We start from the raw sequence: 13,337 nt of genomic DNA on the forward strand, positions 1-13,337 counted from the left end.
AGGTTATATATATATATATATATATATATATATATATATATATATATATATATATATATATATATATATATATATATATATATATCCTCGACTGCAACTCTACATACATGTGCATGGTCTTCTGTCTTCATCCTCTGCATTAAAGAAAGAAAAAATAATAATATATAAACCGGTGTGTGTGTGTGTGTATATCTTCATCCGATCTACTTCACACTTGGTGGGTGACCCAAAGACGTGCAGCGTTAAAGTTGGTGCAACTTGGACAAGTGGTACGTTCAATACATTTTTAATCAAGTGTTTTCAAGGCACTACGGATGTACACCCTAACCCTAAACCCCTAATCCCATTTATTGTTTGAGTTGTGTTTAGAGGTTGAACATGGGTATTATATATTATTCTAGCCCTGATTTTTATGTTTAATTTGATACCTAACATGTTTTTTTGATTTTATACCATGTTTTTTTTCTTGATTTGTACCTTGTGACCTGATAAGTTAAGTGGAGCGCGTCGCCCGCCGCTCATCGACTGCATGAATGCTTAACCGAACTCCTCTCGCCTGGAATGGACGAGGGCCCGAGCAGTCGCCCGCTACAAAACGAGGAACACGCCCTGAAGCGCCGCACCCCGGACGGGTGCTGCTGCACACAATGTTATGCATTCGCCACATCCAGCACATACTGTGTGTGTGCTTTAACGTGCAGGTGCAGACACTTAGGTGACTCATCCAGTAGTCGCTCCAATTAAAATTATTCCATTGATATTCTGACAGTCAATGAATTGAGTAATTTGTATTTCTTTAAATCAGATCATATTCCTAGTCCTGGACAGACAAAGCATGCGGGAACATTTTCAACATTTTAGACCAAAATACTTTAAATGTTATTAAATAAAAAGAAACATTAATTTACATTAATATATTTAATCAAGTGCTGTACTTAAATACAATTTAGAGTTACTTACTTTGAGGTATTTCCATTCTATACTACTTTATCCTAAAACTGTACTACATTTATGATTAATAAAGTATTTGACGGTATAGATACTAGTAGTAGTAAATAGTATAGTTATTAGCTACTTTTCGGGTTAAGATTAAATTCAAAACATAAAATCAGTTCATAATACATGATGCAATGTTACACATCAAATTATCCAGCAGGATAAGTAGTGTCACTAAACAGTAAATTACTGTTTACATGTTGATGAATCAATAATAATGAATACATTATTATTATTCATTAAAATGACATTATCCCTTCTGTAACGCTCTAATCTTGGGTTAAAGCTTTACTAATCGTATTTCTATTGCCGTCCTATTCCCTTATTTTGCCGTCCTGACAAATCAAATACTCTGTGTGTTTATGTAGTACTCGATGACTCGGCATGCATCTTGTTGATACAACGTTCATCAGCCCAACATCTGAGCAGGGATCAATTAGTCAACCATAGAGTTACATCAGTGGAGCGGAACATACTGTTCGCAGAACAGGTACAACACCCGCACAGGAAGCGTGACCCCATTGTAAGACAGGTGAGTGGGCAGCTGTCATCAACAGGTAGCCGGGTTAAGGAGCGGCCCCGGCTGCTGGCGTCACAGCTCGCGAGTGACTAATCCCTGCAGGTATTTCCGCTCAGGTCGCGGCCCACTCGCGGCGAGGCGTAGGAGGAGGGAGGAGCGAGAACCTCCTCACTGCAGGAACTGCGGAGGAGGTTCGACCCCGGTGAGCGTGAAACACGGGAAACTGATTGGAGGAATTTTACCAGACGCTCTGATGCGATAAATTCCGGGTTTTTCCACTTCAGCGGCCCGTCCTGTCACTTTAGAAAAGTTGGACAAGCGAATATCTCTTTAGAGAACATGAAGCTCATCATCAGCTTTTGTTTTTTTGCATAATCGAGTTAGAAAATCGATCGATTTAAAATGTAGACCAAATGCTGTAACGGCTGGAAGTCATTTACACAAACAAAAGAGGAGTTGAGGATACTTGTTCATAGGAGAAATGATTCTTTGAAAGAGTAAGCGGGGGTAAATGTTCGGTGGGGGCTCTTCTCCTTCTTGTGATTTCAGGAATACAACAGGGAAGAAGAAGTGCTAAAGCCAAAGGTACTTTCAAACCGCCATGTGTTTTCAATCTCATTCCTTTGGCTCCCTCTGCTCTCTGCTCCCAAATGCTCCAGAAAATAATCTCACTGTGTGTTTTTTTTCTCCCTGGCTTGCTGGAAATGACCTAACTACTGCCAGGAAGAGGAATGTGAAGCATTCCCTGGAGCTGTTCGTGACGTCAGAGCGCTGAGGAGGCCCCTACGCTTCCGCCAGCCTGGATATTCCAGAGTACACTAAACCTAAACTCCCAACAGCTGGATTCAACTGCTGCCTCGCTCCAACACAATCACACACACACACACACACACACACACACACACACACACACACACACACTCACTCACTCCGCCCTGCCTTCACATCTGGGCTGTTGCTGCTTACTATTGTGAGCAGCACATTTTCATACTTAAAGCCCAAAAGAATCATCATTCCTACAGAATTCATGTTTTTTTTTTCAATGTTTAATTTGTTCAAGTGTTTTATTCTGTCGATCAGACTGCCTCCTCAGTATTATCTCACAAGATCCTGTCACACTTTGTCCTGCACACCGTGAGTCAGTCTTGAATTGTGTAATTGGATCTTTTTTGTGATCGCCTTGGCAGAACATGATGATAAAAATCAAAAACAGGGAAGTGCAAGAAAAAGTTACACTGATCAGTAGCATATTTATTTTTCCCAGATTTGTGTCTTTCTCTCACAGTCAGCTCTATTTGAGACCATATAGTTGCAACGTACATTTATATATTCTTAATATAACCGAAACATCGAACGATAGAAAATGTATCCGCAGCCATTTTGATATTTGATTAATTACCAAGTCTTTTTTTTTTCAGTCATTGGTTCCAGTGAAGCTCATTATTTTAAGACACTAAATCCTTTAACAGCTTGCAATTCATCTTAAGAAGCAGAAGAACCCCCTAAGGTGACAAATGGTCCTTATTACTTTACCTCCCAGTCAAAGTCTTCTGCAGCTGGTGCTTAACGTCCGTCATTGTCATACCTGCTAACTGCCCAGCAGCACCAAATATTCAAATCCAACTGCAGAAAAATGGGATTTTCATATAAATACCCCCTTAAAGACATGTGAAAAACATGTTTTTTCCACAAATTGTTAATTAACAACTGTATAAATATCCACTTTAAAAGTTTAAAGACTGAACAACAAAGTGTCTCTTGCATCACTGAACAGTCCAGTCTCAATGTATTTCCACAGGAGGCTTCAAGTTTCCCCATTATACTTTTGTAAGTCGCATACTGGACACAGCAGCAAACTCGTTCTGATGTCACAAAACCTTGCTCATATGTTCACGTGTTAAACTCAGATTGAGCAGAGAAACTTTCCATCAGCAGATGAATGTTTAAAACTGTCGAACTCTGCACACACATTATTTTTGCACAGTAAGGGGTCGAACACCCGGGGAAAGTGACAAAAACACGAGTGATTCGGGGGTGTGGGGGGTTTTAAAGCGTGACTGCATCCTCTCACCATGGCGGGTATATGTGGATGACATCTCTGGGTGCGGGGATCAGCTGGGCGGCAGTCTCTCTGTTGAACAACACCAGCACATGAGCTCTCCCCTCAGAGAGAGGGTTTCTGTGCTGGTGGCCCTCTCCGGGAGGCCGATGGAGCTCGCAGTGCGCCAGTTGCATGCTGCACTCCTCCTGAACCTCCAGCACCTCCAGCACCAGCACGCCAGGCCTGTCCACTGGAGAGCAGATCAACAACAACACAGATGTCGAGTGTGTGTTTCATTGTGCGTACATGCAGAAAGTGTACTCTGGCTCTCACGGACTCTCGCTCTCTGTGGGACTCATTATGCATTATGAGAGTAATTCACTTTTACCATCAGAACAATTCGCACTGAATAACTGTAAAGCTGTTGCTGACTCAGCCCGAGCTGGACAAGAAACGCAGCGAATCCCACCGGGTGAGTGTGCAAATGTTTGGAATTTCACTATGGAGCTGACTTTGCTTTTTTTGGCCCGAGCGATATAGTCGACAGATATAATAAAGAAAAGCAAATCGACACAATGCCCCGGAGCCGTAAATCAAACTGCGATAAGAGAGCGACTTGGCTGCGTGTCAATTTTGCATGTAAATTTGATTGCATTGAATTGAGAAAATTGCAGCATGAGCACCAACATGCCGATGCGGTCCAGTGCCTGCGTGTGTTAACGGTCCCTAAAAGAGGCCGGAGGGGAGGATTTTAATACAATAAAAGACAAAATCATATCAAAAAGGGATCGCTAGAGAGTGATTATGTCTTAACATGCATTTGTCCAAACGTGAAATCGAAGCGCTTCATTTGCGCTCCGTGCTTTTAATTCCCAGATTACAAAATCATCAGAATAACCGCAAGCAGTCGGCCAAAACTGAGATTGTCTTCAGAGTCCTCCTCTTGGCCTAGAATGATCTGTTAATTTGTAGGCAGGGCCACTTGTGCGAGTGCTCTTACATAACAGGCCGAAATTACAGCAACAAAGATAAACAGGTGTCATGTAACAGCAGGATGATCTGGTAACTGTATTGTTGTTGCTCAGAATTTACTACAGTGAGAAAAATCACACAAAGAGTTTTGCTATGCACTGAGAGTTTTCAAACACTTTCAAGTCAAATGTCCTGCACAGCAGAGCTGGCCGTCAATGCAAAACACTATTGATTTGATCTTTAAAAATGTCAAATAAAAAAGTTAATATAAACCTCTACACTTTCACTCTCCGTTTAACTCGTTACGCTAATAAAACCATGGACTGACCGCAAACTCTACGTTGCATCAGGTGGGTGTTTGTTTCTTTTTTTTTCCACAATCAACTGTCACCTTTAAGCCACCGCTTGTGTCCCATCATAAAGGAGACACTTAACAACGAGAGAACAGAAGAAGGTGCACCGCAAAAAAAAAGAAAAGAGAACTAGGCGAGCAGTTTCCTGTCACCTACATACTGTGTTCACGGTTCAGAGCCCCAGCGATCAGACTCTCCATACGATAACGAATCACGCCCGCTTAGAGGGGGGCTTCATCCCACTCACAAATCAAAGTCAATGTTAAATGTAAATGGTGATTCAGAGGAGAATGTGTGTGGCGTCCTGGGTGTAACTCTACTGGACACATCAGGTTTGTGTTAATCACCTGTTGTTGTTGTTGTTGTTGTGTCAGAGAGTGACTGGTGCCTCCAAAAGCCGACGGCTGATCTCTGTCTGCACTGGAGTCGATTCAGCCTCTCAGCAAGACCTCCACTACAAAAAAAAAAAAACACATTATAGATGATGTTACTTGATAAACTCACACGGCATTGGAACAAACGCACGTGCAGAATTGTTTATCTCAAGGAAATTGATTTTTCTGACGCAAAACGCAAGCTGTCGAAGACTACAGATAAGCCATCTGTCAGATTTGGTGGGCTTGGAGATGGCAATGACATTTAGCACCCACATCGTGACACCAGGTGTCCCTTTCATCACCCGTTCTGCCGTGGAAACATTGATGTCTGGCAGCGAGCAATACGTCTTGTTACTTTGTGTGCTCTTATTATGAGGCAATACACTTGATAGATAGAGATATATATATATATATATATATATATATATATATATATATATATATATATATCTCAAATTATGTAAAGTAGGGACGATTGTTCTTGTCAGATCTACCAGATCAGCCAATACTGACCTAATTAAGCAGCCATCAGCTAAAAAAGACCCATATTAATTAAGAAATTCTGTGTTTATGCGATAATTTCTTTATTAATAGTGAGCTGCTGACACAACATCATATTACAGGATGATTCACACACACACACTGTAGTCAGCATTTATCGGATTGGGAATCAGCAGATAGTTTAGATGTGACGGGACAAAGAGCTGAATTGGTGCGCCCCTAATGTGGATTATTAAAAACAAGAACAACAGTCAAACCTTTGAAGTTTCCTCTTCTTTTTGGCGGAGTCCTCTGGCGTCTTGGACTGCCTCGTGGACTGCGGTTTCTGAGGCGTCTGCAGCATCGCCTGAGCAGATCTGACCCAGTCACTCACTGACCTTTTGCTGCCCTCACCAGTTTGGAGAGGAGAATCCGGTCTGCTCGAAGTCATTGTGACGTCAGTGTTATCGTCGTCAGACGCGTAGCCTGAGATCTCTAGCTCTCTCATCTAGGGATAGAGTAAGAATTATTTGATTAATTTACCTTAAAATTAAAATTAAAAGAATTCACCCAATTTGTAAACAAGTCATGCTCGAATTCATTAAAAAAATGTACAGTATTAAATTGCAGATAGATACCACTACATATCAGGGGGATAATAGATATTTAAAAAGGCCTCAGCCTTCAGTAAATTCATAATGAGTCATTAAAGATTTAATTAAATCAATAAACTCAATCATACAGTGGGTGGATATGGTACAATGATACACTGTCAGTCTGATAAACTCACAAGATAGGGCTTGAAGCTTTTTTTTTGTTTTGCTGCTCACTACACCGGAGGGAAGCAGTTCTCATGGAAAAATTCACGAGAAACCTGAGTTCCTGTCATGTGCAGACAAGACCAGCATACCAGGCCTCCGTCAGCCAACGTGCTGTCTTATTTGAATCAACTTGACCCTGCTAGGCGCCGTGCCAGCAAACGTCACACTCGAACCAGCTACAGAGAGAAAAAGGAACACTATGTTCCTGGCCCCGGCTCAAAAATGTTTTCACCCGGCACTGAAAGCATTGTAAGTACACAGCTCTGCGCGGCTTACAGACTTGCATGCATGTTTTCCTGAACAAACAGTAGTAAAAATATGTTTATAGTCCCGCTCTGTTGATACGGCCCTGATGTCGCGCTGGGCCCTGATGTGGTCGAGGTTGTTGACCCTTTAAGCGGCTGTTGTGGAGACGGGGATGCGCTTCATCTGTGAAGTGGCCATCCTATTCGGCCTTGAGACGCAAAACCGCCCTCACAGCTCCGCCTATCCACTTTCAGCGCTAGTACAATAACAGAGGAATCTGGCAGACATACGTGGAGTGAGTCAGCGGTACATTTATCTAGAGTTAGAAACTTGGACTTGGACTTGGACTGGGTTGGTCTCTTCTGTATCCTGTTAGATCCGGTTTTATATCAAATTGGCAGTCTGTAAGCAAGAAAACTAGGTTGTTATATTTCGCTGCAGGATTAAATCAAAATCTACCAAAAGTTTTTTACCGAAATGTTATTAAACAAAATGCTAGCTACCCTTTTGTGTAATGTATTGGAAATCAACCTTTATTCATTTTTTTATTTTATTTTTTGTAAAATCTAAATAGTTGAAAGCTATTTACAATCTGCTGATTGTAAATAGTTAAGCTAAAAATATACAGACATTTCAGTACAACCATGTTTGAAAAACTAGGACCCCCTCTGTCTTCCTAGGAGGCCTCTGACCACAAGCCTCCATCTTGAGTCTCTTTGACCCCAGAAAGCTGATAGCAGCACATTAAACTGTGACAAGAGGAAGTAGCTGGGTCTGTGGGGGGATGTTAATCTGCTTCCTTTCCACATCCAGCCTGCAAAAAACGCAGTTCATCACAGGATACTTGTGACTTAACTGCACCTTCATTTTGTTGTTTAACGGGCACATTATTGTACGACACTGTGCCGATTGAATTGATTAATCGGCTTCAATCATCGGCATCCCCTTCAAGGACGTTTTCCAAAAATCGCTAATGTGGCCATATCCAGCGGATCAATTACATGTTGTACTATTACACGCTGCGTGTGTGGTGTTGAACCCAAGCACAACACCTTCACCGCTCCTTGTACATTCTGGCGATGCCCTGCCTTTAACAAACACTGATCCTGAATGACTCGTGAGAAGGAGCAGTCAAAGTCTGCACAGCATACAGGAGGGCCCACGAACGATCGACTACTACGATAACACAAAGCTATTTGTCTAAAGAAATAGTGGATGCATCACATTACACTGTTTTCAGGATGGTTTCCTTTATAGATTAATCTGCCGTTTACTTTTTTTCTATTCATCTTCTGTTAGCACTCAAAAACAGTCAAAACCCCTAAAATAATTAAATCACTGACATGTGACACAAAAGGCAGTAAATCCCAAGATTTAGGTAGCTAGAATAATCAAATACTTGAAGAAAAAAAGACTGAAGCCTATCGATTAATAACCGGCTCTACGGCGTTTTGGTCAATCAATAACACAATTGAAAGAGTTGAATTATATACACAGAGATTAAAAAGCATCTATTGTCTTCATTAAAGTAGAATGCATTCCTATCTGTGTTAACGTTTGCTTGTGGATAAGAGGCAGCTTCTCCCTCCACACTCAGGGCTTTATTGCTGGCTCAGCTTGTGAACTTTGACAGTTTGGATTCTGACCTAAAACAAGAGTTTTGCTCTGCTGGTTCGATCCCAACAGGCCCTCTCAGGACAAGAGGCCGAGACTACAATACTCCACCTAGTGGTACATTGGCTTCACACGTACAATCAAATAATAAATCAAACAGAGTACAAACGTATCAACACAAGTATTCTTTCAAATTATACAGAGAGAGAGATGCAAGAAAGATAGATGTATGCTTTATTTATCCCCAAGGGGAAATTAGTTTGTCACAGCAACTTTCATAGAAGACACAAAAAAATATCAGGAATGCAAAATACTTAATATATACAACAAAAGTAGAGCGTATTAATTTAGGAAAGACAAAACTGAAGGTGAAGCTCATCAGGTTTAAAACCCTTGGTGAGAAGAATATCATCTGGTGTCTCACTGGACTTTAGGAAAAGTACTGACACGTATGGCACTACTTCTAAGATAACTGCATGTACTGGTAGTCAACTTAACTCTTTAAATTAGAAACAGACTGGACTTAAAGTTATGTAGCATTTAAGTGGTGGTGTGGCGCCATCTAGTGTTCATTAAGACACATCAACCAAGAGAAAATTACTATGCCGCTTACAGAAAACGGAGCATCGTCGGAGTGCAAAGCACTCATGCAGTTCATGGAGGCAACGGAAAGCATCAGAATAAGAAGAGTTCACTCACATTTGTAGGTTGAAGAGGCAAATCTTCTTGTTTTTCATCAAAGGACTCCGATTCACAGTCAGAGATTTGTTGCCCGCTGTCCTTTTCAACATCTTCCTCGGATTCATCGAGATCACTGTCTGTGTCAATAACAGGAAGGTCCTCTAAAGAAAGAAATAAAGAAACCAATGAATGAAAACAATAATCTTTATCTCAAGAACCACTTACTCGCTTTTTCTCTAACTTTCAACCTCTCACAGCAGTGACTAAAGTTCCTCACTTAGGTTCCTTAACTTAAAGAGTAAAACCTGAACTTTATTTTCTCATATTTTTGTATTAAAAAAGGTGACTAATGGCCATAATTGTTTTACTTGGTCTGATATTGAGGGAGACACAATTTGATCCTTTGGGGCAACTCCTGAACCTTAATTTACATCCAATAAAAGTCCTTGTTTTTTCCATTAAAAGGCTCAGAAAATCTCTTTTTTTTAGTCTGTCCACATTATAGAAAGGACCCTACAAAGAAATTGTTGAGTTTTTTTTACCTCTTAGCTTGAGTCAGACAGTTTGTTTTTGTGTCATGTGACTTGTTGCCGGAAGACAACTGTGAAAACTTGAGTGAGAGTCTGAGAAAGGAGTGCCGGTGTTGTCAGAGTTTGTTGTGTTGGAGAACAGAAAACGTAGCTCAGAAACATCCAAAAACTTTGTGGAGCATTTACACGACTTCAACAATGTTGATGTGACGCCACATTTCAGAACGAGACTTCTCCGAGCAAAAAAAGGCCGGATCAAACGAAAAGGTAAAGAGAAATGTTGTATTTTCTTTGTAGGGTTCTTTCAATAATGTTGCTATTGATTGTAAATTCAGCCTGTTTACCAGCTGCAGCACTGTCGCCCAATATCAGACCAATTAAAAAAATTGCCGTCCCCATTAGTTGCTCAGACACAAAAACATGGGGAAATAGGGTCCAGGCTGAAAAATACCAAAGTCACCTTAAAGGAATAATTCAACATTTTAAGAAACTCACTTATTCACTTTCTTGCAGACTAAAATAAGAAGATTGTTACCACTCTCAGACAAGAAGAGTGATATCGATCTTCTCATTTAACTCTGCAAGAAACTGAATAAGTGTGTTTCCTAAAATGTTGAATTATTCCTTTAAAAATATTTGAGTCTGTTGTCACACTTAACTGGGTTTAAGTCTCAGGATATACATAGTGTTGTCTAAGACAAAACAAAAGTCAGCTCCTAAAAAGCTGAGCAGCTCAAACAACCTCATGTGTCCCAGCTTGTGACTCAGCAGGTCAAACAGACTTAATGTACCTTTTTCAGTGGGGAGCATGCGCAGCGCTCTGGTGTAAGACTGAATGGGAGCTGCAGGTCTTCGTGGTCTCTGAGGAAGCAGCTGCTGCTCCTGGGTTTCATCATCAGACCGTTCGCTGTCAGTGGAGCTCCAGGCGATGTGCACTGGGTCTTCATTAACAGCACCGGTCTGCACTGAGGAAACACAAGAGTACATGAGAGGATAACGTCACACCGTGGTCGGGACAAGATGAGGCCACCGTTTTAAAATGTTAACAATTAAAACCTGCAGAGGAGCACGTGCACTCAAATAGTTTATATTATTGTGTATCTCATACTCTGTCCCCTCCATCGTCTACATTAAGAATAGGGGTGGGCGTCGTTTGAAATTAAAATTGATCCCTTATTTGGAAGCATATTTTTAAACAAAAAGAGTATATTCTTTTCTCAAAAGGATGAGGAAATCTCAAATGCACGAGAACTTAAAACCGGACAATGTTAGAATTACAATCAGGAACGATCGGATTGAAAAATAAGTAAACAAAATTACAAATCGGACCAAATATTCAATGGCAACTTTCACTACTACAACCATTTTTTTAATAAACTGTGTTATGAGAACACATATTTTGGTTGAGAAAAAAAATATATATAGAAATTCAGGGTTTGATGCTCAACCCTCATAGAAATGTACCTTAATTATAATATTTAGTTAATTTCACATAATTACTTTATTCCGTGCACTTTATTTTAACTTTAATTTGTATATTCAGTAGACCCAATTGTAAATATTCATGCTCCCTTTTTATTGCACTGTTTTATGTTTATCATTACATGTTTATTGTTAAATGTTGTGCACCTCCCGCCAGGACAAATTCCTTGTATGTGTAAACATACTTGGCAATAAATGGTTCTGATTCTGATTTAAATAACATAATTGTGGATCATGAGTATACTGAGATAGCCCACTGTATATATTTAAAGTGACAATATAATATAAATATATTGCACAGCCCTTAATGTACCAGATATAATAACCAGACTAAACAACAAACTACCTAAAGCAGAAGACTTTCTTAAGTCAGACAGTTTCCTCCCTGATGTCTTGAGAGTCTGCAACAACAAAAAACACCATCAACAATGACGTCAGAGCAACAGAGGACCACTGCACAAGAGCGGAGGGAAACGTGAGTATCACGTGGCTGTCAATCACGTCGTGACGCGTCTCGTGGTTGACGACCTTCATCGCAGGTGTGTCCAGAAAGCTGTCCCCGCACTTCTCCCAGCTCCTCTCGCAGAACCCGGATGAAGGTCTCCCCGCTCCTTTCAAACCGTCTCCGACGTCGTCCGGGAAGAAAACAAACTTCACATCCTTGTGGCATCTTTTACGCTATAAATAAAAATAAAATTACATATTTATATATAAAGTTGAACAAAAGAAGTTAAAAGGTTGGCGTCACATCACAAAATAATTAATTTATCCCTAATTAAAAAAAAAAACCGGTGTTACGGTTTAACAAGCGACCGTGTTAACAGGAGACGTTCAGCCTGTTGCGCCCCAGCTTTGGTAACCACGACAACAGGCGCGTTCGGCTGAAAGTCTCCAGTTTACACGGTCGCCTGTCAAATCGAAACACCGGTTGGATTTATCTCACTCGGCTCTGATTATCATCGTGATGGCGGTTCAGTTCAGGTGTTAAAACTAAATGTTGCATTTTTAAAAGTAGCGCACGTGTTGTAATAATGAAGACAACATACAGATACATCGGTTAAAACGCGTCACGACGGGTATAAAGTCGACAAAGCCAACTAGCATGTAGCTTAAAAGTTAGCTTAAACTAGCTAGCCCGCCGGCTAGTTGGGGTTTTCTTACCTTTCTGGGAAACATGGCGACTAAATAAAACAACGTTTAAGCCACGGCTGAAGTCACACATGTGTCCACGAATCACACATATCGTGTATTAACCCCGTCGTTGTGAAGGAGCGGTTTACCGCCGGTTGGTAACTAACGAGCAGAACACAGAGTTCAGGCTTGTTGCTCAATCCGAAAGAGGGGTGTGTTCCATTTGTTCCCCAGCATGGTCCGGAGGCCGCCCGCGTGCGTCGCTCTCTCTCTCTCTCTCTGTGTGATAGCCTCATTCAAATGTAACTGTAGTACATTACTTTGACTAAGTGCAGAATAGGTTTGAGGTACTTGTACTTAACCTTTGTGCTACTTTATACTTTTACTCTACTACTTTGCTTTTTTTCCTGCACTAAATTGAACTAAAATATCTGGATACTTATTTCACCACAGAAAAACTAATGTCATGTAACTAAGTACATTTTAATCAAGTACTGTTTACATTTTGAGGTTATTTTTCTCTCCATTTTCTGCATTTAAACATCTGCTTCACTGCATTTCAGTAGTCGTACAAGAAAGTACTGCATTCAAAATACAGAAGCAGTACCAGTCAAATATCAATAATGAAAGTACTCATTATGACGCTCCTTTCAGTGTTATATTATTATATATGTCTTGAGATTTAAGCAGCATTTTATGATTGCAGCTACTCAAAGTGGAGCTGAATTACTTTACATAACTTACATGAGTATCAGCCTTCATTCAAATATAACTTTAAAATCTAGAATTGCAAGAAGCATGAAGCCTCACAATTTAATAGTTTATGGTCATAATTATATTAAAAAACTGTTTTTATTCCAGAGAAATCCAAAGATCTATTTATAAAACCTGAACACTGCGACAGAGGGTCATAAAGAGATAAATAAATTGCAGAAAAAGCAAGAAATTAACAAGGGGGATTTCCCCAGTCTTTTAATGATTTGCCCTTTTATGGTTGTAAAATACTATCCATCCCTCTCAACCTATTTTTATATACCTAAAACATAACAGACCCATCAGTCCAAACAATCAGTAGTTTACATGGCATTTTATA

The 13,337-nt window shown here is 40.3% G+C and overlaps 1 protein-coding gene across 1 annotated transcript in view; it reads right to left on the reverse strand.

Annotated features, from left to right (window-relative positions):
• The window catches only part of spidr (scaffold protein involved in DNA repair), a gene marked incomplete at its 5' end in the record, with an annotated part of 33,299 nt that extends 21,010 nt beyond the window's left edge, over window positions 1-12,289 (reverse strand). Inside the window, 8 exons of the mRNA XM_079237699.1 lie at window positions 3,588-3,807; window positions 5,230-5,336; window positions 6,018-6,247; window positions 9,120-9,262; window positions 10,423-10,596; window positions 11,460-11,514; window positions 11,600-11,791; window positions 12,275-12,289. Of these exons, the coding sequence (XP_079093825.1) occupies window positions 3,588-3,807; window positions 5,230-5,336; window positions 6,018-6,247; window positions 9,120-9,262; window positions 10,423-10,596; window positions 11,460-11,514; window positions 11,600-11,791; window positions 12,275-12,289 (1,136 nt within the window). The remainder of the gene's footprint in view (window positions 1-3,587; window positions 3,808-5,229; window positions 5,337-6,017; window positions 6,248-9,119; window positions 9,263-10,422; window positions 10,597-11,459; window positions 11,515-11,599; window positions 11,792-12,274) is intronic.
• Window positions 12,290-13,337: the final 1,048 nt, after the last annotated feature.

This window comes from Taurulus bubalis, assembly GCF_910589615.1.
Source record: "Taurulus bubalis genome assembly, chromosome: 1".
Taxonomy (NCBI): Eukaryota; Metazoa; Chordata; class Actinopteri; order Perciformes; family Cottidae; genus Taurulus; species Taurulus bubalis.